The sequence below is a fragment of the Narcine bancroftii genome, chromosome 3 (assembly GCF_036971445.1).
Source record: "Narcine bancroftii isolate sNarBan1 chromosome 3, sNarBan1.hap1, whole genome shotgun sequence".
Lineage (NCBI taxonomy): Eukaryota > Metazoa > Chordata > Chondrichthyes > Torpediniformes > Narcinidae > Narcine > Narcine bancroftii.
Window position 1 is genome coordinate 93,788,116 of NC_091471.1, and position 24,924 is coordinate 93,813,039.

Here is a 24,924-nt window from a genome sequence, read left to right on the forward strand (position 1 = left end):
TGTCATTAATTGTTTTTGAGGTTCCTTCTGCCCTCAAGACAGGACTTTATGGGTTCTCTCCCCATTTCATATTACCTTTGTTTAGATCTCAATATTGCTTTTTCTATTATATACATTTGCATTATGTTGTACTTGAGCTGTTTGTTTGTTAATATTCTGTACTTTAGCTCTAAGCCTGATTTTTAGTAGTCTTATTCCAATTGTGTTATCTCTTGTTCCAATTCATTAGCCTCCCTCATATATTCTTTATTAATACCTTTGGTGCATCCAATTATCTGACCTCTCAAGTAAGTTTTTAGCATATCCCATATCACAAATTTGTCAAGAATAGAGATACAGTTTGTCTCACAGAACATTTCTATCTGAGCTCTGATATAACTACAGAATTTCAGTTTTCTCAATAGCAATGGGTTAAGGAGCCACCTATATGCCACAGTTTGTTTATCTGGCATAACAATAGTTAAGGTAAGGGCAAATGATCTGATGACAGCCTTGCCTCGTACTTGATCCTACCCTCTAACTGGGGTGAAGCCAAAAACAAATCATTCCTGGTGAAGGAGTCATGTTGTTTCGAGTAAAAGGAGTAGTCCCTCGCTCTCGGATGCCATTACATCCAGGCGAGGTGCTGGTTCCTGACCGTGTGCTTTCCTCCCACATCCCAAGGAAGTGCTAGTTGTTAGATTGGCTGTGGCAATTTTCCCAGAACTCTGTGTGAATGGTAGGAGAATCATTTGGGACGGTGCTGTAAATGGACATTAGTTAGATAATGGGTTACAGAGTAAGAAATGGGATCACTCTAAAAGCCAGCATGTGCTTGATGGTGAAGGGATATTTTTGACATTGCAAGGTAGTTCAAAATGTGGTAATATAAAATGCATGAAAGAATTCCCCTGAAAATATGATGACCTTGTGAATTTGGGAATAAATATTGATTACTTGTGAATCATTTCAAATACTTTTGGTTTTCTCACATTTTTGACATAAGTGATGACTCTTATTAATTTTGGTGATTGCATTGAAAAAGTAAAATTGGAAGAGCCTAGGCAACTATTAAATTGTGCTTCTGGTTTTTGTTTTGTGCAATTTTCAGTAAAATATGAAGAACTATATTGCTTCTCATTTAATCCAAAGCAAGAAAAAGATGAGAGAGCAAGAGGATGGAAACTGACAGATCTCAAAGCTGAATACAATCGCATGGGACTTCCTAATAGTTTTTGGCAGGTTTCCCATGTCAATCAAGATTATGGGGTAAGTTTTCAAGTTAAGTGGTTACATATCTGGATTTTATAAAGGAATTCTTTGCTTCATACCACATAACAGTTTATGGCATGGAAGCAGACCATCTCGGCCCTACACGTCCACGCCGGTTCACTCAAACAATTCCACTAGCTCCCCCCACCTATTCTCTGCCCATAACCCTCTAACCCCCTCTTATCCATGTATATATCCAGCCTCCTCTTAAATGAAAGAATTGACTCTGCCTCAACTATTTCCTCTGGAAGATTATTCCATTCAGCCACCATTCTCTGAGTGAAGAAGCATCCTCTCATGTTTCTCCTAAAATTTTGCCCCCTTACCCTCAACTTGTGTCCTCTTGTTTCAACCTCCCCTGCTCTCAGGGAGAAGAGTCTACTTGCATCTAGTCTATCTATTCCATTCATAATTTTAAACACCTCTATCAAACCCTCTCTCAACTGTCTACGTTCCAATGAATAAAGTACTAACCTCTTCACTTTTTCTCTGTACACTAGGTATTTTAAGTCAGGCAACATTCTTGTAAATCTTCTCTGCACCCTCTCCACATTACCTATATCCCTCCTATAATTTGGAGACCAGAACTGAACACAATACTCCAAACCTGGCCTCACCAATGCCTTAAACAGTCGCAGCATCACTTCCCAGCTCCTAGACTCTATACTATGATATATGAAGGCTAGCACCACTATCCTTGCTATCCACCACTCCCGCTATTTTCATATCGTCTGCATATTTACTTACCCAATTAACCACCCTATCATCCAAATCATTAATATAAATTATGAACAACAGGGGACCTAGCACTGATCCTTGAGGTACTCTGCTCGCCACAGACTTCCATCCTGACAGACAGTTGTCCACCATGACCCTCTGCTGTCTCTCCTCCAGCCACCTCTGAACCCATCTTACTATTTCTCTATTAATCCCTAGTGACTGAACATAACCTTAACTAACCTTATCAAAAGCTTTGCTAAAATCCAGATAGACTACATCAACTGCCCTACCTTCATCCACCTTTCTTGTCACTTCTTCAAAAAATTCAACAAGGTTCATCAAACATGACTTTCCTTTCACAAACCCATGCTGGGTGCTCCTGATCAATCCCTGCTTATCTAGATATTTATGCATACCATCTCTAAGAATACTCTCCATAACTTTCCCTACCACAGAAGTCAAGCTTACAGGCCTATAATTACTTGGCCGACACCTCATACCTTTTTTAAACAATGGAACTACATTTGCAACCCTCCAATCCCGCGGCACCAACCCCTCCTCCAATGATCGTTGAAAAATCAATGACAGTACCGCCACTATTTGCTCCCTGACCTCCCTTAACGTCCTGGGGAAAATCCCATCAAGACCAGGAGACTTATCCACTTTTAATGACCCTAGAAGCTCCAAAACCCTCTCTTTACTTATCCCTATATTTTCCATAACTAAGCCATTTGCCTCACTTATCTCACACAGTCCAATGTCCTTTTCCTTCGTGAACACAGATGAGAAAAAAATCATTTAATATCTCTTCCATCTGATACGGTTCCTCGCACAGATCATCGCTCTCATTTTCCAGCGGTCCTATTCTATCCTTAATCCTTCTTTTACTATTCACATATCTGTAAAAACCCTTTGGATTCACTTTTACCTTATCAGCTATTGACACCTCATACCTTCTTTTTGCCTTTCTAATTTCCTTCTTCATGAATTTTACAGCATTGATAGTATGATTGGGTTCAGTGGAAAATGAACAATTTCAGTCTTGTGAAAATGAAATCTGCTTGGATAGAGATGAAAGGATCATTAGAAATCCTTGCTGAGAATCTGGTCCATTCAGAGGATCAACCCAAATTTCTATATTGTGGCAAGCTGCCATTGTTCAACTTTTCGGCATAGCAATGCTCAAGAATTAAAGCTGAAATTTGATGTCAGATGAACTAGCACTAATGGGTTGTAGGAATGTTTGGAGAGCAGCAGGAGGGCACTGCTTCTGTCCCACATTAAGTCTTCCATAAAACTCCCATACTAAAAGTTTGTTAATCTTATTGGTCATGTGACACAAAGATTTGAAGTGTTGTGGACAGTGAAGAAGGCTTTCAAAGCTTGCAGAAGGATCCGGACCAGCTGGAAAAATGGGGAGCAAAATGGCAGATGGAATTTAATGTAGACAAATGTGAGGTTTTGCGCTTTGAAGGACACACCAATGTAGGACACACACTGTAAATGGTAGTGCACTGAGGAGTGCAGTAGAACAGAGGGATCTGGAAAATGGTGTTACAGGTGGATAGGGTAGTATAGAAGGCTTTTAGCATATTGGCCTTAATAAATCTAAGTAATGAATATAAGAGTTGGGATGTTATGGTTAAGTTGTATAAGACATTGGTGAGGCCAAATTTGGAGGTTTATGTGCAGTTTTGGTCACCTAACTACAGGAAGATTTTCAGGGATGTGGCCAGGCTTTGAAGAGTTATAGGGAAAGGTTAAACAGGTTGAAACTTTATTCCCTGCAGCACAGAAGAATGAGGGGAGATTTCATAGAGGTATACAAAATGACTGACTCCCTTGCGTCAACACGTGAGGGCCATAGGATCGATCCGTTGTTGAAGAGGTGAAGCTCCTGCATGCCAACCCTAAATAAGCCTACGTGCTGTACCACAATGGCCATGAGGGCACAGTCCCTGTCCGGGACCTGGCGCATGCGAGAGACCCCTACCTACCCCCACCTTAGCCAACCAAGATCCCATCTACACCCACATCGCCCCCCTCAGGGACGGTGCAGGTTACCGACACACCCCGGGCACCCATACTTCATGCCCTGGACTCCCTTCCAGCTGCTCGGACACCCTGACTGCCCCTACATACAACCAAACCCCACCTCCTATGGAGCAACCCCCCTTCTCCAGTCTCAAGACACATGACTGGCGACAGAACTGATCAGTACACCACTGTGCAGGTCACGGAGGCAGAGGAGACCACCCGACCGGCTGAGCCTCTAGGATCTTAACCTGGTGGGGTTTTGTTTTAAAGAGGGAGTGAATGTGGTGATGTGTGTATACAACTGTATATGAGTAGCTGGCCCGCCCACTGATGACTCACTCCCTAGTAGCTCCTTCCTTTGTGACCTGGCCATAAAGGTCGACCTCCCTCCCCCTATCCCTTCATTCGAGCACATGGAATTGGGCCAGCTACGATCTAAAGTGTATTAAAGCCTATAATTTCTCACTTGCTGACTTTGGAGTCATTGATAGAGTGTATCAGGAACATCAGGGGAACTTCTTCACACAGAGAGTAGGTGGGAGTGTGAAATGAGATGCCAGATTAATTAGTTAATGCAGACTAAATTTTGACATTTAAGAAAAAAGTTGGACAGGTACATGGACAGGAGGCGTTCGGCAGAAAAAAAATAGTTCAGCACAGACTAGAAGGGCCATTGGGTTCCATCATTCTATGTTGTGTTGAAATCCAGTGTAAGTGTTTGTTTTGCATGCTATCCAGCAAGTCTATCCATTCAGAAGTGCAGTAGAATAAAACACAGAGAGTCAGGTTATAATGAGAGATCAGTTCAAATGGATATCAGGGAATAGTTATTTTACTGTAGAGAAACCGAAAAGCTGCAGATGCTGGATTCTTCAGCAAAGAATTGCTGGAGTAGCTCAACATGTCAGATACCATCCATGGGCATCAGTGGTCAGTCAATACTTTGAGTTTGAAACCTTTATCCTCCGGAAATGTTATGGTCTCTATTATTTTACTGCATCTTACTGGAGAGGTATCATTTAATGATTAGAATGGTCCACAAATTTTAGCTTGTTGATTTAAACCTTGTGTCCATATTTGAAGTGGTATCCTGGTAGGAACTCTTTAGACCACTGAAAGAATTAAAATTTTGAGACTGGGTGAGAAATAATAACCACATTTCTCATCTGTTGCAGCCCCATTCTCAATGAATGAGATGGTTAAGATGGAGAAAGTTGTTTGTCTCTAACTGGTAATTTGTTCTTCAGATAAATCACTAACTTAAGGGAAAAAATGTTTCCACCAGCAGAATCGTGCGATGGCTGTCATCAATGGCGCTGTGCATCATTTTTTCAGTTTAATAGCTTAGAATATTTTTATAAAAACTACCAACATTTAGATGGAAGATATTTTATTAAATGCCTGATGCTAGTATATTGTATAATGCTCCAAAGATTCAAAGAATAAAAAGCTATCTCCATGTTCTGAATACGAGCTGCAAAATCTAACTCTAGTGTGTGACATGGTTAGCATAGCCGTTAGTGCAGTGCTGTTACAATGCTAGGAAGGAGTTTATACATTCTCCCCATATCTTCATGGATTTCTCCTTCGGGTGCTCGGGGTTTCCTCCTACCTTTCAAAAAGTATGGAATTTGTAGGTTAATTGGTGTATTTCAGTAACACTGCCTCATGGGCCTTTGACCGTGTTGTATATCTCAATTCTAAATCTCTCAATTCTTTTGCAGTTTTTTTGTGGTAATATGATTCCATGTTAATATAACCAATTTAAGAGATCTCACTATTTTTAATACAAGGCTATTGAAGGTGTATTGTAGTTTTTAATGTGTTCCTCGTCAGATTTTTTAAATAAAATATTGTCAAACATTTTTAATAATAATTTAATAAAAATTTATAAAAGTCATATTATTTGTAGCAACTGCTTTATTTCTGGACATTGTTATTTTTTTTAATCACAGGTTTGTGATACATATCCTGCAGAGTTGTATGTGCCAAAATCAGCCTCTACACCAGTTATAGTTGGCAGCTCTAAATTCAGAAGCAGAGGGCGCTTTCCTGTTCTGTGTTTCTTCTGCCAGGATAACAATGTATGTGGAGTTTGTTTACATTTTTAGAAAATGTTCAAATTAGTTTTCATCATAGATTGCAAGCAGAAACCATTTTTGACTTTCTGTGAATCTGGAGTATAAAGCTGAATTGTGTGTTTTGGGGGAGAACATAAGACGGTGGAAATGATTCATGCAGGCCCCTAAAGTGACTGCTAGCAGAAACACATAGGAAGTCAAAAATGTAAGCTAAGGCTTTAGTTGGGAATATTATTAATCGATCCATAGAATCCAGAAGCAAAGAGATAATAAATCCTTTACAAAGCAGTGATAGGGCCCCTAGTAGGATATTATATGGATAAATGTGAGGTTATCCACTTTGGTAATACAAACCGGAGGGCAGATTACTATTTGAATGGCAATAGATTAAGAGATGGGGAAGTGCAGAGAGACCTAGGGGTACTTGTACATCAGTCTCTGAAGGTGAGCATGCAGGTACAGCAGTCGGTTAAAAAGGCAAATGGTATGTTGGCCTTCATATCAAGAGGGTTTGAGTATAGGAACAAGGATACCTTACTGCAGCTGTACAGGGCCTTGGTGAGACCCCACCTGGAGTATTGTGTGCAGTTTTGGTCACCTTATCTAAGGAAGGATGTTCTTGCAATGGAGGGAGTGCAGAGACGATTCACCAGGCTGATACCTGGAATGGCAGGAATGACTTATGAGGAAAGATTGTGCAAATTGGGATTGTACTCGCTGGAGTTTAGAAGATTGAGAGGGGATCTCATAGAGACCTATAAAATTCTGGCAGGACTGGACAGAATGGATGCAGATGGGATGTTTCCAATGATGGGAAAATCCAGAACCCGGGGCCATGGTTTGAGGATAATAGGCAAACCATTTAGGACCGAGATGAGGAGGAATTTCTTTACCCAGAGGGTGGTGAATCTGTGGAATTCATTGCCACAGAGGGCAGTAGAGGCAGGTTCATTAAATCTATTTAAGAGGGAATTAGATCTATTTCTTCAGTATAAGGGTATTAAAGGTTACGGAGAGAAGGCGGGGAACTTTAAGATCAGCCATGATCTCGTTGAATGGCGGAGCAGGCTCGAAGGGTCGAATGACCTACTCCTGCTCCTATCTTCTATGTTTCTATCCCATTATAATAAGGAGATTAAAACACAAGAAATACAGTTAAGATTAAAAAGGTTGACATGGGTGGGAAGCTTTACTTACAAGAGGCTGCTTAGCATTGGGGGACGGGAAACAGATGTAACAGGGAAAGTTATTTCCTAAATTGGGGAAAACAGAGAATAAGAGTTGTGAATTTTACAAGATAAAGGAGCTGAAGTAGGCCACTCGGCCCATTGAGTCTTCTCCAAGTTATTGTTATGCAGGAGATGCTAGAGAAGTGTTTTAAAGTTGTGACTTAAGAGTAATTTGGAAGCCCAGAGAAATGCATCATGGAAATAATCACTTCAGCCCACCAATGTAATAATTTGTAGTGGTCGATGAGTGATATTTGGTTTTTTTTGAAGGGTTATTGCATAATTATTTAAAGTAAAATAAATATATTTTGTGAGGGCCGAACTGTGGAATTAACTTTGGATTACTCTAGTAAATAGTCAGTCTGGAAGGTTTAGAAATTGAGAAAAGATGAAATGATCGTGAATATTACTAATTATATTTTTCAGCTTTTTAAAAAAAATTCTGTGTCTAGGCTGCTATTTGTAGAAGTAGCCAACCTCTTTCAGGTTTTAGTGCTCGGTGTCTCGAGGATGAACAGATGCTTCAAGCCATCAGGAAGTCAAACCCAGGAAGTGATTTCTTGTATGTGGTTGATACCCGGCCAAAGGTAAGCAGCCATTACTGTCTCAGCAAACTATGTGAATCGGTCACGGCAATATATTACTTTTATATTTCATATCGTTAATGGAGGAAGTATCTTGCAAACCATGAGATATAGCGCAGCAGACCTTTCTAGCCCACAATCCTGTGCTGCCAAAATACACCAATTAATTTACAAACTCCATACTGTTACAAGCCCAGAGGACTCCAAAATCCAGCAGCAATAGATATTCACCAAGACAAATGGTTATTTAAACAAACGTTGCTTTTAATTATCTTTAACTATGAAAACAGAATCACACTTTAACTTATCACTATTGACTTAACTAACCTAACTTAATCCCCGTCTAATTCTAAGCGCACGTGTATGTAATGTGTGTGTAAGTTCAGAAAAATTCTTTGGTTCACAATCCAATCTCACTTCTCATTCCTCCAAGTTTACTGGTTGCAGGCAATTCTTATACTGTGCTTAGAATTTAACATTTATAACATTCACCAGGCTTTGGTGCTTGAAAGATAAATGGTTACTGCTCAGGAAGGTTCTCATCAGTTTTCATAGAGGGATTTGTTGTACACTGGGCACCCACAACTGATTTACTTCCATCAGCCACTTCAGTGTCTTGTCAAAGAAACATGCCCCATCAGGGTTCTCCAGATGATAACGTCTTTCTTTCAGATCATCACAGAGTTCCTTTTTGTTTCTCTTATTAGACAGCCAGTCCTCTCCTCTTGCATGAACCACAAGGGCTTTGACCAGGCTGAACTAAGAACTCACAACCCATCTTCCAAATGGGGTTTTCCACAAGCTTGCCAGCTTGTCCTGTTCTAGTCCCAGGTGCTGTTGCTGACTGTAACGCTGCAGAAGTGATCTCTGTGTGTGTCTCTCTCTAAACAACAATCCATTAGTGAAGTCTCTTGGGCACTCTCCAGAGGTCCAGCAAAAGCTGTGGGGCCGATATGTCTAGCATTAGCAGAGCTCCAATATTTCAAATAAGATCTGTTTTAAAGTGTTTGTATGTGACCTACACTAACAAACCTTTCCCAATTTATCTCCCAAAAATATATCTATATACTCTGTCATAGTACATTTTTGGAGTGTGGGAGAAAACCAGAGCACCCCCAGGGGAAACCCACGCAGACAAAGAGAGAACATGCAAACTCCTTACAGCATCAGTTGACACTGTAATAGCGCCACAATAACTATCTGAACTCTGCTAACAGAAATGATAGAGTTTATTGTCACATATATTGTACAATGTACATATGTACCAAAATACTTTCATAGCCAAACAGGTACTTGTATATAAGTAAAACTATAACAGTAAACTTAATTGGATTAGACAATGCATACAGAAAATAAATAATAAATATTCATTGTAATCCTACTACGGACTTCCAATAGTATAGGGCTGGGAATGGTTAAAGAATGCCAGTGACTGGGATTGGGGTTCAAATCCTGCGCTGTCACTAAGGACTTTGTACGTTCTCCCCATGTATGTGTGGGTTTCTTCCGGGGGCTACGTTTTCCTCCCACCATTTGAAATGTACTGGAGGTTGTGTGTTAATTGGATGTAATTGAGCAGCATGGGCATATGGACCGAAATGGCCTGTTACCGCGCTGTATGCCTAAATTTAAAAAAAAATAGACAATCCTTTTGCAGTGTCAGAGCAGCCATGATTAGTGTATCAAAGGAAGGTTCAAGGGTCTGATAGCTATTGGAAAGAAACTTTCTTTGAACCAGGAGAGTAAAAACACAAAAATGCTTGAGGAACTCAGTAGCTCACGCAGCATCGGTGAGAGGCAAAGATAAACAAATTACTTTTCGGGCCCAAACTCTTCTTCAAGATGCAAAAAAAAAAGCAGGCCGGTGCCTGAATAAAATGGCTGAGGGAGGGGGGAAGAAAGGACAGTGGGAGGGGGAAAAGATCAGAATTTAACATAAATAAGAGAACAAGAGAGGAAGGGTAAAAATTGATTGGGGAGGTGGGTGGCTGTGAATGCAGAGTAGGAGAAAAGGAGACATAGGGTTAGGGAAAGGGGAGGACTGGGGTGGGGGGGGACTAACAGAAAATGGAGGTCAGTGTTAATGCCATCTGGTTGGAGGGTGAATATGAAGTGTTGTTCATCTAATTTGTGGGTGGTTGCAGTCTGGCAGTGTATGAAGCTATGTATAAACATGTCAATATGGGTGGGGCACAGAAGTGACACTAGGAGATCCCTACTATTGCAGTGGACAGAGCGAAGATGTTCAGTGAAGCGATTTCCAAGACTGTGTCCTATGTGGAGGAGGCCACAGCCAGTTACTCCAGCAATTTTGCATTTTTACTACAAACACAGCGTCTGCAGACTTCTGTGTTTGACTTGAACCAAGAGACGTTCTTCAAGCCTCTGTAGTTTCTGCCTGAAGGTAGCAGTAAAAAGATTCTGGTGGGGGGGTGTCCTTTATGACGTTGGCTGCCTTCTTGAGACAGCACCCTACATAGATGCTGCGATTGATGGGAGGTCAGACTCTGCACTGGACTTGCCTGTGTTTGTTACTTTTTGGGGCCTTCTGCATTCCTGAGCAGTCGAATTCTCAGACCGGGCTGTGCTGCAACTAGTCAACGTACTTTCCACAGTGCACCCGGCAAAGGTTGGCAGAATATCCGATGACATGCAAAATCTCCTCAAACTCCTTGGAAAGTAGAGGCCTTGGTGTGTCTTCTTCAAGGTTAATTCAGTGTGCTGGCTGCAGGAGAGATCTTCTGAGACGTGAACTCCCAGGGTCTTGAAGTTTCTGACCTTCTCTACCACTGTTCCATCAATGCAGACAGGTGTATGGACCCTTGGACATTCCTTCCAAAAATTAACAATAAGCTCCTTAGTCTTGGTGACGTTGAGATCAAGATTGTTGTTCTGACACCACCATTATTGCCCCCCTCCTCCCCCAACCAGATTCTCTATCTACATCCTGTATTCTGACTCGCCATTTTCATTTATTCAACCGACATCAGTGGTGTTGTCAGCAAATTTGCAGATTGAGTGGAGTTTGGCTACTCAGTCATGGTTATACAAGATATAATAGAACAGGGAACTAAGCATGAAGTCTTGGGGTGTTCCTGTGTTGATGGTCAGTGAGGAAGGGATGATGTTGCAAATCTGCCGTGATTCAGCTCTGCTGGAGGAAGTCGAGGATCCAGTTGCAGAGAGATGAGTAGAGTTCCATATCCTTTAATGTGGTCATACATTTTGCAGATATGATTAAGTTGAATGCCATGTGAAGGGACAGCCTGACATAAATGTTTCCAGGGATCTAATGCAGACTGGAGACCTTAATATGAAAATGAGCCTTTGTGGAGTTCTAATTGAAAACGAAGTAATCTATGGTTCTAATCAAATTGCAAGTTTATTATCACATGTCCCAAAGTGCAGTGAGAAAGTTTGGTTTATGAGCAGCCATTGTGCACCCAAATAAAACAGAAGTGCAGAGGTTCATAGAGAGATCAGGTGTGAGGTTTATTTAGGATCCTTATTACAGTGGGAAATCTGGTGGTGGAGGGTGATTTTTGCACTCATAAGTCAATGATTGAGACCCAGCAATAAGCCTTAATTTTTCTGATTGAAGGAAAGGGTCAAATGTCCAGGGGTGCAACGATCACCAAAGCATGGCCCCTGCCACAAGTCTATGAGAAAATCTGATACAAAATAATTGGATGGTATAATTAAATTTAAAGGCTGTGGAGAAGCTAGAACAGACCATTTATAAAAAGGATATTGAACATGCATAGTTGAGATATAGACAGTAGAATTCAGAATTTCTCCTTTTGTGAGAGAATCATGGCAATTTATGACAGAAAAGACCCCCAATCAACCCATTTGCCCACGTCAGCCGAAAACAGATGTTTCGATTGATTCGACTTTAATGTCCTCTGACTGTAGCTTTGCAGCTCTTCATCCAGGTACCTTCCAATGTGATGAAGGGCTTTTTGCCACCTTCACCCTTTTAAGAAGTGAGTTCCATTTCTCAGTACCTGAGTGAACTTGCTTTCTTTCCAAGTTCTCCTGCAATCCATCCATCAATTAAATCTTTGTCGCCAGCTGTTCACTTCTCTGCCTAGCGAAATGGGCTCATGATCAGACCTGTAGGTCTCTCGTAATTTTTATACACCTCCATTAAATCTTCAATTAACCTGATGTTATTCCCCAAATAAAACAATGCAAACAGCATTTGCTATGCATAAACAAACATTCCAATCTTGATAATTCCTGATAATTCTCTTCTGAGCTGTCTTCATTGCTTTCATATCCTGTTTCTATTATGGTGCCCAGAACTATGCACAGTATTTGGAGTTTTACTTGATTTTTACCTACAAATGTTTTATTTTTGCACCTTGTTGGGGTGCCTAATTTCCTTTTTAATTTTACCCCTGTTCTTTCTATGCATTTCCTTGGTTTCTCCATAATTGATTTCCCCCAAATTCCCCTATAATTTGTCTTTATTGCACCAAAGATGCTCCTTGAAGGTCCAGCTTTGAGAGTTCTCTCTTTTTTTTTAAAATTGGGAACCTGTTTGACCTGAACCCTTCCTCCTTCCATACCTTCTTGAGGTCTGACACCAATTTACCTTAAAGTAACAGTTTAAGTGCACTTTTGGAAATAAAAAAAAGCTGCAGATACTGGAAATCTGAAATAAAACCAGAAAATGCTAGAAATTCTCAGCAGGTCAAGCATCATCTGTGGCGTGAAATGAATCATCTTCATTTTGAGATCACAAGAAAAAGGAACAGAAGTAGGCCATTTGGCCCATCCAGTCTACTCTGTGAAACCTCCCTGAGCTAAACTGTTCTCATATCTAGTTCCAAGTTCCAGTCTTGTCCCCATATCCTATGATACCCTGACTAATTAGATACCTATCAATTTCCCCTTTAAATTCCCCCAAAGATCCTGCCTCCACAGCTGCATGTGGCAATGAATTCCACAAATCCACTACCCTCTGGCAAAAGAAATTTCTCTTCATCTCTGTTGTAAATTGGTACTTTTAAATGTTCACTCTTTTTTTCCTCAGGAACCTCCTGTCTTACTGAGTGCCACCTCTATTTCCACGTTTTCCTTGCATTAGTTTAAAAAGACAATTAGCTGGAGAGACTCGGGAGTTGAACAGCACCAATGGGAGAAAAAGGATAGTTGCTGTTCTGGGCTGGAACCCTTCATCTGGATGGGATCGCCTCTGCAAAGTCTCATCAAGGCAAACTGACTTTAAACAAGATTTCCTCCTCTCTTACCATTCTTTTTCTCCCACTCATGCTGCTTGACCCACCAAATTCCTCCAGTAGATTGTTTCTTGCTCCAATTTGAGCCCTTGGAGTATCTTGAATATCAGGCTGGTAAAATTGGCCTTAACCAATTTAACATCTCTGGTCTCTCTTTATTCTTTTGTCATCATTAAGTTATTATTGCTGACTCCAAACAGTTTCCCTTTCTTCTAGGTCAGGGTTGTTCACTATTACAAAGCCAAATACTACCATGTTGGATTTGTTTGGTATAGATTTAAAAAGTTTCTGTTGAATTCTGTTTAAGAACGGTGCCTCTTCTATCCCGATACCCTGACGCCTTCCCTCTTAATGTTCGCTTATTTTAAATCCTATATTATTTTTTGATTCAAAGATACATGCTTATATATTTACTCTTCCTTTTTTGTTCCTGAGTTCAAACCATAATGACCTAATCTGCTAATATTGTCCTGTTGATTAAAATGATTACAAACTGAACATTTTTTAATCACTCTCCATAATCTGGAATATTAAATTTCCATTCTTATCCACCTTTATACCTTTCCCATGACTGTTTCATTATCATACTCCCACTTGCCTATCTGCCCTCATTCCTATCCACCTTTATACATTTCCCATGACTGTTTCATTATCATACTCCCACTTGCCTATCTGCCCTCATTCCTATCCACCTTTATGTTCCAAACTCCCTACATTAGAGACGTCGCAGTTAAGCACTTGTAAACAATATTTATCCAGCCTTTATTTCCTCTACCTCCTGCATCTAATTTCTCCTCTCCTCCTTCTGAAATAGTTGTCAGATTCTCACCCTGCTGCCAAGTTAATTTAAAGCTTTTGCATGTCAGTAGTGGCCAATTAAGAACATGCAAAACCAACTTTTTACGTTAAAATTGGAGCATGTTTTTGCCATATATAATTGTTTTTAATAAAGTGCATATAGGATTTGTATTTTCAAGCTTCTTAGCTCTTTAGGAATTGTATAGCAACAGGGGTTATAGTATTTTTCAAATTTAATCTGCATTTGAATTGAAAACAATAGGTCAATAATATTGACCGATAGCTAAATTTTAAGTTATTAGTCAGTACAGTAGTTCATCTCCATTTTACAGCTTTACCTTACCCTATGGAATACAGCATGAAAATTTGACATTCCCCATGGTATCCACAAGCACTTTTTATAGCCCTTGTATAAAACTGAGTCAATTGTACAAATCGTTTCCTGGTGCAACTCTCTATACTCAGATCTAATCCATTACCTCTTGCAAGACCCAGATGGTAGTAAATTATTTATGTCAATATAAGTGTGTCTCCACAATCTGTAAAAGTACAGACAAAATACATTGACATGTGATTATTATTTTAATGTAGGAAATTACTATGATTAAAGTGGGAAGTTCTTTTTTGAATATTTAACTTTGATTTTCAAAGACTCGTATAAATACAAATAAACAATACATTTTTTCTAATAATGGTGTATATCATAGAGTCTATTTTATCCCCTGTCTCTCCTATACTCTAACACAAAAAAGAAAAACATTATCATATCTAACAAATAGAAAGAACAAAATAGCATTAAAGTCAAAAATCCTTTAAAGAAACTTAAGAAGAACCCAAATAAACTTAAAATAAAATGAAAAGGAACAAAGTACAAGAGCACGTCTCCTTTTCCATGAGCCATTTCTCTGATCTCTTGCATTCCACTACTGGCCCGGTTGTTGTATTCACTTTATCTAAAAGGGGTGTAGTGTTCCCGATAGGGTTGCCACACCCTAATGAATGTTCCATATTTCTTCCTCAAATTGTATGTAATTTTCTACAGGGGAATACAATTCTGCATTTGTGTATTTCATCGTGTAATATTTAATTGGGAGTCGGACTTGCATGTGACTGCTATACACTTCCTGGCTACTGTCAAGGTGACCTTCACAAACTGAATTTGGTACTTGGACAGTTTAAAACTCATGTCCATAATGTTTCCCAGAAGGTACATTCTGTGGAAAATTGACCTTTGTAATTTTTTTCAGAATGTTCCCCAGGTCCTCCCAGAAGGATCTCATCTTTGTGCACAGCCAGGTTGAGTGGATAAAGTTTCCAATCTCCACACCACACTTAAAGCATATTTGAGATTTCTGATTTATATTTATGTAATTTTTGAGGTATGATGAACAGTTGATGCAGAAGATTGTACTGCACCAACTTGTACCTGACATTAATAACTGCTGTCATGCTGTCCAGACAAAGGTCTGACCAGCTCTGCTTGTGGATTGTTATGTCCGAGACAGATTCCTATCTTTCCCTCAACCTGTGTAAGCCTGGCTTCGGGCCCTCACTTTGGAGTAGAAGATGCATCGTAGAGGTAAATTTGTGCGTATTCCCCTTTCAAATTAGAATCTCCATGCCTCTACACACAGGAGGGCCATAGATGGTCCCAAATTATCCCTTAAGAAAGATCTTTGCTGAAGGTAGCAGAAGAAAGTTTTATTGGGCAAATCATATTTAAAAGTGGCAAGTTCTTACAAAATACAAAGAAATAAATGAGATGGTTTGCTTTGCTGGTATTATAAGGGTACCAGTGGGTCCTACGTGAGGAGGTGGCTGTGCCCTCTTACTTTGATATTAGATGTGAAAGACAGTATCTATGACATGCTAACCAAAATTACATATTTTTTTATCCTTCGCTTGAACAAACAACTCCGTGACTTTGGAGCAGTATTAAATTAGTAGCACATAAGTAGCTCAGAATAATGCATGATGAGGCTTGTAGTTCAGACTGCAGTGCCAATAGAGAGGATATAGTTGCTAGTTGAAGTAGAAAGGAGTTACACTGGGTGTGATCTTCACCATGTAACAAGAAAAATGCTTTGAGATAAACTGTGCGCTATTTATTCCAGATAAATTTAAAGTAAATATATTTAAACATTCCTTTGGAATTTTTCAAATATTGTTGTTATCAAACCATTCATACACACCCCTGACTGCAGCTTCACTGACGAATGGATATGCTGAGGATCCAGCCACATTCAAGTGAAAATCCAAATATAGGTGTTAAAAGAGGCCAGGATTAGAGGACAAATTTGCTTTGGTCTGTAGTGGAAAACAAGTGGTCTTGCATTAACTGTCTAGAGTGTGCCTTCTGGATATTCAGTCCAAATGACTATATGAGAACCAACAACTAAGTGGGGAATGTAGCAGGAGACAAGTTTAATAGCCCACATCCAAGATCTATTTCAATCTCACCTTTGGTATATCTGGCATTTTCCAGCCCCTCCTACATACCCTCTTGCCTGGGTATCAAGATGAGGCCATTGATCCCCTTGGTGATCTGCTGTTACATAATTTATTCAGATTGAATTCATGATCTCATCTTTTTCTACTGAGCAAGACAAGGAGGTGCTCTCACATGTATCTAAATTGTGGCTGTCTACAAAATTAGGAAACGTGATTAGCAGCAGTTACTACTGAGGAACCTCCCCAATGGCTGCAATGTGGATATCATTGACTCAGAGTTACGATGGGTGTAATCTTCGCCATGTGACAAGAAAAATGTGGAGAGCAGCCCCAATCACTACAGACACGAGACTGAAAGAACTGTAAACTGCAGCAGAGAAACTATCTGCTGGAGGAACTCAGCAGACAGACAACATCCAGAGGAAGAGGGATGGTCGATGATTTGGCTTAAGACTCTGCATTAGGACAGAGACTGTAGAGGGGAGATTGTAAGTATAAAGGAGTGAGAGGCAGAGATGAAGCAATAGCTGTCATGTGATGTGAAACCAGTTGAGGAAGGAGATGACGGGCAGATGGAGCCAGGAGTGGGAGGGGAGGGCGTAGGTAGAGATAGAGGCTGGAAGGTAATAAGTGATTAACATCACATTTCAGGCTCTGACTCTTCCTCCACTCTCCTCTCTCCTGGCTTCAATTCCTTGTCTGTCTCTATCTCCCAATTTCATCCCTCCCCTCCCCCAACTGCCTCCCTCTGCCCATCATCTCTTGTCTGATTCCACTAATACTCATCACCCCCTGTCTCACCCATCCCTCTCAACTCTTTATGCTGGCTAGCTTCCTTCTATACTCTCAGTCCTTAATGTACACTCTCAACTTGAAATGTGGACTATCTCCACAGGTGCTGCCTGACTACCTGCTGCACATTGACTGGCAAGGTAAGTAAACCTATGCCAGGATCTCTTCACACCAATGTCCTCTGCATCAAAGCTCTCAATTAGCTCTGATGGATGGGCCTGTTGTTTGGTGCTGGATTTTCAATTCCAACACACTGCTCTGAGCTATGTCATTACAAGGGAAGTTCTGAAAGGCAGAGTAGTTACTCGAGGATTTTCTCGAGGTCTCCTTGAGAGCATATAACCTTCACTATGTTCTGGCTATCTATAGCCATGATCTATTGAAATAAAGAAGGATGCCATGAAGGGATGTTGAGTGCAAGCAATCAAAGGAGTGTGCAATATTTCCAACTACCCACCCATCTATCCCATCAAGAATCCCACCCATGGTGCAGTTTGTGGTTCCACATGAGGACCCTTCAGCTATCTGAGAACCCACAGATTTGGAACAGAAACAAGTCATCCGCAAATCTGAGGAATGGCCTAAGAAGAATGAGGAATATCTGGTCTTAATTTGAGATTGTCCTGTTCTCTGAATTCACATCAAACTCTCCAAGTGATTATTGATTTGATTTAAACAAAAAAGAAGTAATCTTAAAACCTATTGGTATATAATATATGTAGCTAGTTAGTACACAGTTACAACTCAAGGCTGCATACTTAGTCCTCTGCTCTATTCCCATTATACCCATAATAGTGTAGCTAAGTTCCACAGTTTTCTATAAATTCACTGATGACACCACAGTTGTTAGCAAATAACAGGTAATAATGGGTCAGAATGCAGAATGGAGTTTGAAAATCTGATTGGGTGGTGCCAGAACAACAACATTGCTATCAACGTCAGCAGGACCAAGAAGCTTATTGTGGACTTTAGAGATGGATCATGCACCAGTCTTCATTAGCAGGACAGGAGTGGAGAGGCTCAGTACCTTCAAATTTCTGGATATTGATCCCTATTTCTCTTTTCCTCTCTTTCCATTTTCCCTCTGTCTCCTTTCCTTGAGCTCTGAATTCATCTAGCCACCCCTCCTCCAATTCTCACTTCTTGTCCTATCCATGTACAATTGTCACCTTTTTTATGTTAGACTGTGCTCCTCCCCCTTCTCTTTCTTTCCTTCTCCTCAGCTTTTTAGTTCAGGTACGTTCCTGAATTGTTCTCATACCTTGAAGAAGGGCTTGGGCCTGAAAGGTTGGTTATATACTTTTACCTTCTATGGACGCTGCGAGACTGGCTGAGTTCCTCTAGCATTTCTGTGTTTTTACCACAATCACAGCATCTGCAGACTTACATGTTTCACTCCATATATCAGAGAACTTCTTCTGGAGCTAGCACATCAAAGCAAGCATACCATCACAGCTATTTTCTAAGTTTAGGGAGTTTCTGCTTGTCATTGAATACTCTATTGAACTTCTACCAGTGTACTATGACAGGTTGCCTCACTGCCTAATTTGAATACTCAAGTGCCCAGTAAAACACGACTGAATGCACTCAGAGACACGCTTTTAATATCTTACAATCCAATGGCCAGTAGGCACAATAGTCCTGTGAATCTGAGGTAAGGCAGGAAAACCAGGGTTTATATTGGGGTATGTGAGAGTGGAGCCAGCCATCTGACTAACACATAGACAGTGAATTCCAGGTCACTGCGTTCTCCCCTTCCTTCAGACTTGAGCCTGTGGGTGAAAAACAGAGACCATTCATTCAAAAAAACTTAATACTTTACAAATATTTACAAGTTAAGTCTATCGGGATCCCGATAATTCTGGTTGAGCGCCGCAGTCCTGGAGGACTTTGGGCTTTCTGAACTCCCTAGACCCCCTGTGGTACAGGATCAGTGAGTCTCGTGGGCTCCAGCTCTGGTCACAGAGTGGATTGGACCACTTCCCGAGCAGTGTCTTCCAAGATCCTGAGTTGGGTAACCGGTAGTTCCTGGCACACGAAGCATCGGACTCTTAATTCCAGTGGATGCCTGGTCTCTGAAACAGTGTTCATCTCTGCCGTCAGGGTATGCCATGGAGGCATACATAGTGTTGGCGTGCAGCAGGTGCACCCTCTCAATCAGGTGGGGGTCTGTCTTGCTCCTCCTCGTGTGCTTTCTCAACAGGACTGGTCCTGGTGCCATCAGCCAAGCCGGGAGAGTTGTCCCAGACGTGGATTTCCCCTGAAATGTAAACATTAGCTTGTGAGGAATTGCACAGGAACAACCTTATGGAGTGAAGTGCCATGGATAGGATTTCTTGCCAGCTTGAGTCTGGAAGGCCTTTAGACCAGAGATCCAATTTCACGGCCTTCCATGCCGTCGCTTTTTCCTTTTCAACTTGTCTGTTCCCCCAGGGATTGTAGCTAGTCGTCCTGCTTGAGGCAATGCCTCTCACAAGCAGATACTGGTGTAGCTCTTCACTCATAAATGATGAGATTTGGTCGCTATGGATATAGCTGGGATACCGAACAGGGTGAAAATAGAGTGCAAGGCCCTGATGACCGTGGAGGTGGTCATGTCTGGTTAGGGGATGGCGAATGGAAAATGTGAATATTCATTGATAGCATTGAGAAAGTACACGTTTCCATTGGTGGAAGGGAGGAAACCCTTGAAATTGACACTGAGTCATTCGAAGGGGCGGGATACTTTTATCAGGTGTGCTTTATCGGGGCGGTACAAGTGCGGCTTGCACTTCGCGCCGACCTTGCAGGACCTGGTCATCTCCCTGATGTCCTCAATGGAGTAGAGCAGGTTGTGTGCCTTGACGAAATAAGCCATGTGGGTGATGCCTGGATGGCAAAGCTCATCATGCAGTGACCACAACTGGCTGGTGTGTGCAGAGGCACATCTTCCTTTTGGCAGGGCATCTGGAGGTTCATTGAGAGTATCTGGCCTGTATGCTATGTTTTAATTACAGGTAGAGAGTTTGATCCTCCACCTACCCTATCTCATCATTCTTTATTTTGCCCCTTTTTTCATTATTAAACACAAATGCCACCAATCACTGGTCAGTGAGCAGTGTAAATTTTCTGCCGGTCAGGTAATGCCTCCAGTGCCTGATGGCCTCTACAATGGCTTGAGCCTCTTTCTTCACAGATGGGTTCTAAAGCTTGTGGCCTTGTAGGGTGCAGGAGAAAAAGGCAACTGGCCTGGCTGCCTGGTTAATGTTAGCAGCCAGAGCTATGTCAGAGTCATTGCTTTCCACCAGGAAGGGTGCATTCTCATCCACCGCATGCATGGTGGCCTTTGCGATGTAGCACCGAATGTAGTCAAAAGCCGTCTGGGCTTCGGCCAACAATGGGAAAGAGGGGTGGGATGAGGGACCCACTGGGCATAGTAAGAGAAGAAGCCCAGGCACCTCCTTAAGGTTTTCATTGTCCTTGGGATTGGGAGGTCTAACGGGGCGCATTCGATTGGGTTCAGGGCCAATGATGCCATTCTCCACCACATAGCCCCAGATCACCAGATGTTTCATCTGGAACACGCACTTACTGCAGTTGTATGTGAGGTTCAGGGCCTTGACCATGTGAAGAAACCTCTAGAGATGGCATCATGGTCTTCCAGAGTGTGTCAAGATAAGGGAAGGTGGCCTTCAACCTGTATTTGTCGACCATTTTGTCTATCTGTCTCTGGAAGATCGAGAACCCATTAGTGATCCCAAAAGGGACCCTTCAGAACAGATAGAGTCGTCCGTCTGCATCAAATGCTGTGTAGTGGTGGTCCTTGGAATGGATCTGTAACTGATGGTATGCAGCTTTCAGGTCAATGGTCGAAGAGACCCGATGCTGTGCAATTTCGTTTACCATGTCCAAAATTCAAGGGACAGGGTACGCATCTAGGAGTGTGAAATGGTTAATTGTTTAGCCAGAGTCAATCACTACCCTGGACTTTTCTTCCCCTTTCATGACTACCACCTCGGCTCTCCATGGGCTGCTGTTCAGTTCAATTATGTTTTCTTTGAGCCTTTGCTGTGTCTTGGCTCTGATAAATTCCTGATTCCCCTGCTCTTTGTAGCTATTGGTTTGCAATCGGGAGTCAGGTTTGGAAACAGTGGGGTGGGGAGGGGGGATTCAATATTTAAGGTGGAGAGACTGCATGTGGTGTCCAGCTTTTGGGACTTTCCGTTCCGCACTGTGGTTAGTGGGAGTGGGCCAGAGTACTCCATGGTCACGCTTTTAAGATGACACAGGAAGTCCATGGCCAGCTACACAGGAGCACACAAATCCTTCAGTACATAGAATCGGAACTTACAAGATTCCCCCCCCCTTTTACAGTTAGATGTTCTATACAATACCCCTGGATCATCGCAGAATGCGAGTGTGAAGCAAGGAAAACACTATCATCCATCAGGTACAGTCTTAAGTTGTACCGCAGAGCCGTCGCAGAGTTTATAAAGCTCTCTGTGGAGCCAGTGCCTACTAAACAATCAGTCAGATGTCTGTTTACTCTCACCTCCATCATCGAGATTCAATTGTTGAGGTTTTGCCTGATCCAGGATGACCAATGCCAGTTCTCCAGAAACCCCATTGCTCCCCATGCTGATGTTGACTCTCTCTCTTGGCCTGTGGGCAGGCAAGATGGCGTCGACCACGAGGTGCGGCAAGGTGGCTGCCCTTCATCTTGATAAGATGGACTAGGTGATGCCGACTTTGTGGAGTGGCAAGATGGCTGCTGTAGCTTCCCACGATGCTTCACTTCCAGTGGTTGGTCCTGCAACGAGACACAGCGTCAAACAGCATGCAGAGGTGGGGGCCTGTCCTTTGGTGCTACTGGCACGGGTTGAGCGATGATTCGGGGGGTTGCACACGCAGTTGCCCTCTTTGGGTTCCCTTTAGCCTGGCAGACCACCCAGTGCCCTTGCTTACCGCATCCTGAGCATACTGAGTCCTTCGCGGGGCATTGGGTGCGGGGGTGCTGTGCCTGTCTACTGAAGTAGTATCTCTGGTCACGTGTGGCTGCAATGATCGTCACTGGGGCTATGAGGGTCACAGGTGCCCCAATGACCTGGTTCTCTGAAAGGGCGCCACTTTTGCCTGTGAGGTTGTCAGCTCTCAGTTGGGCCTGCTCGAGCACTTTCACCAGCTCTAGGATGCTGGCCAAGTCTTTCTCCCCAACTCCAGCAATCGCTGCCTCAAGTACCTCTATCTCACTCCTGCCACGAGGGTGTCCCGGATTTGTTCCTCCTCTGTCACCCGGGCTGTGGCCACTAAGTAGTGGCATTTTCTGGTCAGGGCCCACAGTTCAAGAACATAGTCGTCCAGCAACTCACTCGGATGCTGCTGATGTTGAAAGAGTCGGTGTCTCGCCAGGACATCATTTTGGGGCCTCATGTAGTGGGCCCTGAAGCTTTCTATGGCTGACTTGTAGCTAGCACATTTTCAGATGACAGAGTACCCTTTGGGGCCGACTCGAGAGAGAGAAGTGTCGACCTCTGGCGACCATCTGAGTTGAAGACATCTTGCCTGGCTGTCAGGTAAGATTGGAAGCACTCCAGCCAGTAGGTGAATTCCTCCGTAGTTTCAGTCTGGCTTCAACAGGGCTTCCATTCTGCTTCAAAGTTAAGCTATTAAAATTGTAGCGTGACTGAATGCACTCAGAGACAAGCAAGGAGTACAAACACACTTTTAATAGCTTACAATCAATGGCCAGTAGATACAATAATCCTTAGGTGAATCTGAGGTAAGGCGAGAAAAGCAGGGTTTATATTGGGGTAGGTGAGGGTGGAGCCAAGGGAGGAGCCAGCCATCTGAACAGTTCATAGACAGTGAATTCCAGGTCACTGCACTCAGGTACACGGAAGCACAGAAAGTGGGAAAGAAAGTTTATTACCGACACTGACGTCTATTGAGGTGTTGCCTCAAGAAGGCAGCTAACATCTTAAAGGATTCCCATCAACCTAGTTGCAATCATTTCTCACTAATATTTTCAGCAAAGGTACAGAAAAGTCCAGGACGTTTAGGTTCAATAAGAGTTTATTTTCCTAACCGCTATTAGGCTCTTGTACATCCTTGAACTAACCAAATCACAAATGAGTCTGGCACAATTGAAACATCTCTATTTTGAATGAACTTGAACTGGGAATATTTATTGATCAATCCTTATATATTTGTTGTCTTTTTCTGTCTCCTGCCATATGATGGAAATTTATACTATTGTTTTGGTATAACTTGCATACCTGTGTGGCAGTAGGAAGTAAGAATTTTGGTGCGTCCATACATAATGTTTATGAATAGATCTATAACATCTTCTATCACATCATAATTTGATAGGTTGAATGTAATTTGGATCAAAATTAAACTCTAATATCAGAAGGTCATATAATAGCATTAACACTATTGAGAAACACAAGATAAAACATAGGTTATTTCTTTCTTTTGATCTGAGCATTAATAAGAACAAAGTACAAATTCTAGAATGATTTGTCTTGAGGTTGTCTTAACCCCTTTGTTATTTTTATCCAGTTAAATGCAATGGCAAACCGAGCTGCAGGAAAAGGATATGAAAATGAAGACAACTACTCCAACATCAAATTTCATTTCATTGGAATAGAAAATATCCATGTGATGAGAAACAGTCTGCAAAAACTGCTGGATGGTGAGGATCAATGCCCATTTGCATTAATGAAGTCCTGTTGAAATAATTGTAGTAGTTTGTTGGTTAATATTGAAACTTATTTATAATATGGACTAGTAGGGCCGAACTGGCCTGTTCTGTGCTGTAAGTGGTTATATGGTTATATGGTTAATGGGTAAATGCTATGATTTATATGGAAGGTACCCATCTTCCTTGAGACAGTTTCAAGTTTGATTCATGGTTAGTGTCCAATATGGTTAACCTCAGCTGTGGATTAGTGAGAAGAAAACTTGACACAGTATCTAGGACATGGATGGTGAGAAAGCAGCTGAAGTTCTAGTTTATTATCACCATTTCCATTTTGGAAAATATGCATTAGAGACGAGGCTGTATTTTGCTACGATGTTCCCTTTGGTAAAAATAAGTCAAAACAAGATGAGAAAATAGGAGCAGTGATAGGCCACTTGTCCTGCAAGCTTAACCCACAATTCAACATGATTGTGGTTGATCCTCTCAGGTTTCAACGCTCTTGACTGATCTTTCAAAACTGTATCTACTCCCCTTCTAAACACCCCCAATGATTTACCCTCCAAAGCCCCCCTGGGGTGGATCATTTTTCACTATTGTACGAGAAGCTGTTAGCCCACTGTCTTGGTTTCAATGTGACACATAGTTACTTGGATAAGAAGATTGACTCTTGTGGGAGTCAGTGTGAGTAGTTTAATGGGCAGAACTTTGAAGTTTGGAAGAAATCTTTTAAAGACATACTGCACAGTAATAGGCCCTTCCTGGCCACGTGCCTGTGCCGCCCAATTACACCCAATTAACCTACTCCCCAGTTTGTTTTTGAAGGGTGGGGGAAATCAGAGCACCATGCAAACATGGGTAGAACACACAAACTCCTTACAAAGAGCGTTGGATTTGAACCCAGGTCACTAGTGCTAGATTGCGCTAACCACTGCACTAAGTGTGTCACTCATGTGGGGCATGGTGAGTATTTTGCTGTGACATTAACAGATCAGATTATCATTCTCTTCCAGTGAACAGATGACCATTGGGAGTAAGGGAGAGTTGAGATTTAGT

General features: G+C 41.8%; 1 protein-coding gene across 2 annotated transcripts in view; it reads left to right on the plus strand.

Moving 5' to 3' along the window:
• Positions 1-1,179: 1,179 nt before the first annotated feature.
• mtmr7b (myotubularin related protein 7b) overlaps positions 1,180-24,924 on the plus strand; it is an 89,536-nt gene continuing 65,791 nt past the window's right edge. Inside the window, exons 1-4 of one of the 2 annotated variants that reach the window (XM_069924563.1) lie at positions 1,180-1,248; positions 5,964-6,092; positions 7,771-7,905; positions 23,730-23,862. In XM_069924563.1, coding sequence (XP_069780664.1) covers positions 1,195-1,248; positions 5,964-6,092; positions 7,771-7,905; positions 23,730-23,862 — 451 coding nt within the window. In that variant the 5' untranslated portion in view covers positions 1,180-1,194. The remainder of the gene's footprint in view (positions 1,249-5,963; positions 6,093-7,770; positions 7,906-23,729; positions 23,863-24,924) is intronic. The other variant, XM_069924562.1, reaches the window with a different exon arrangement.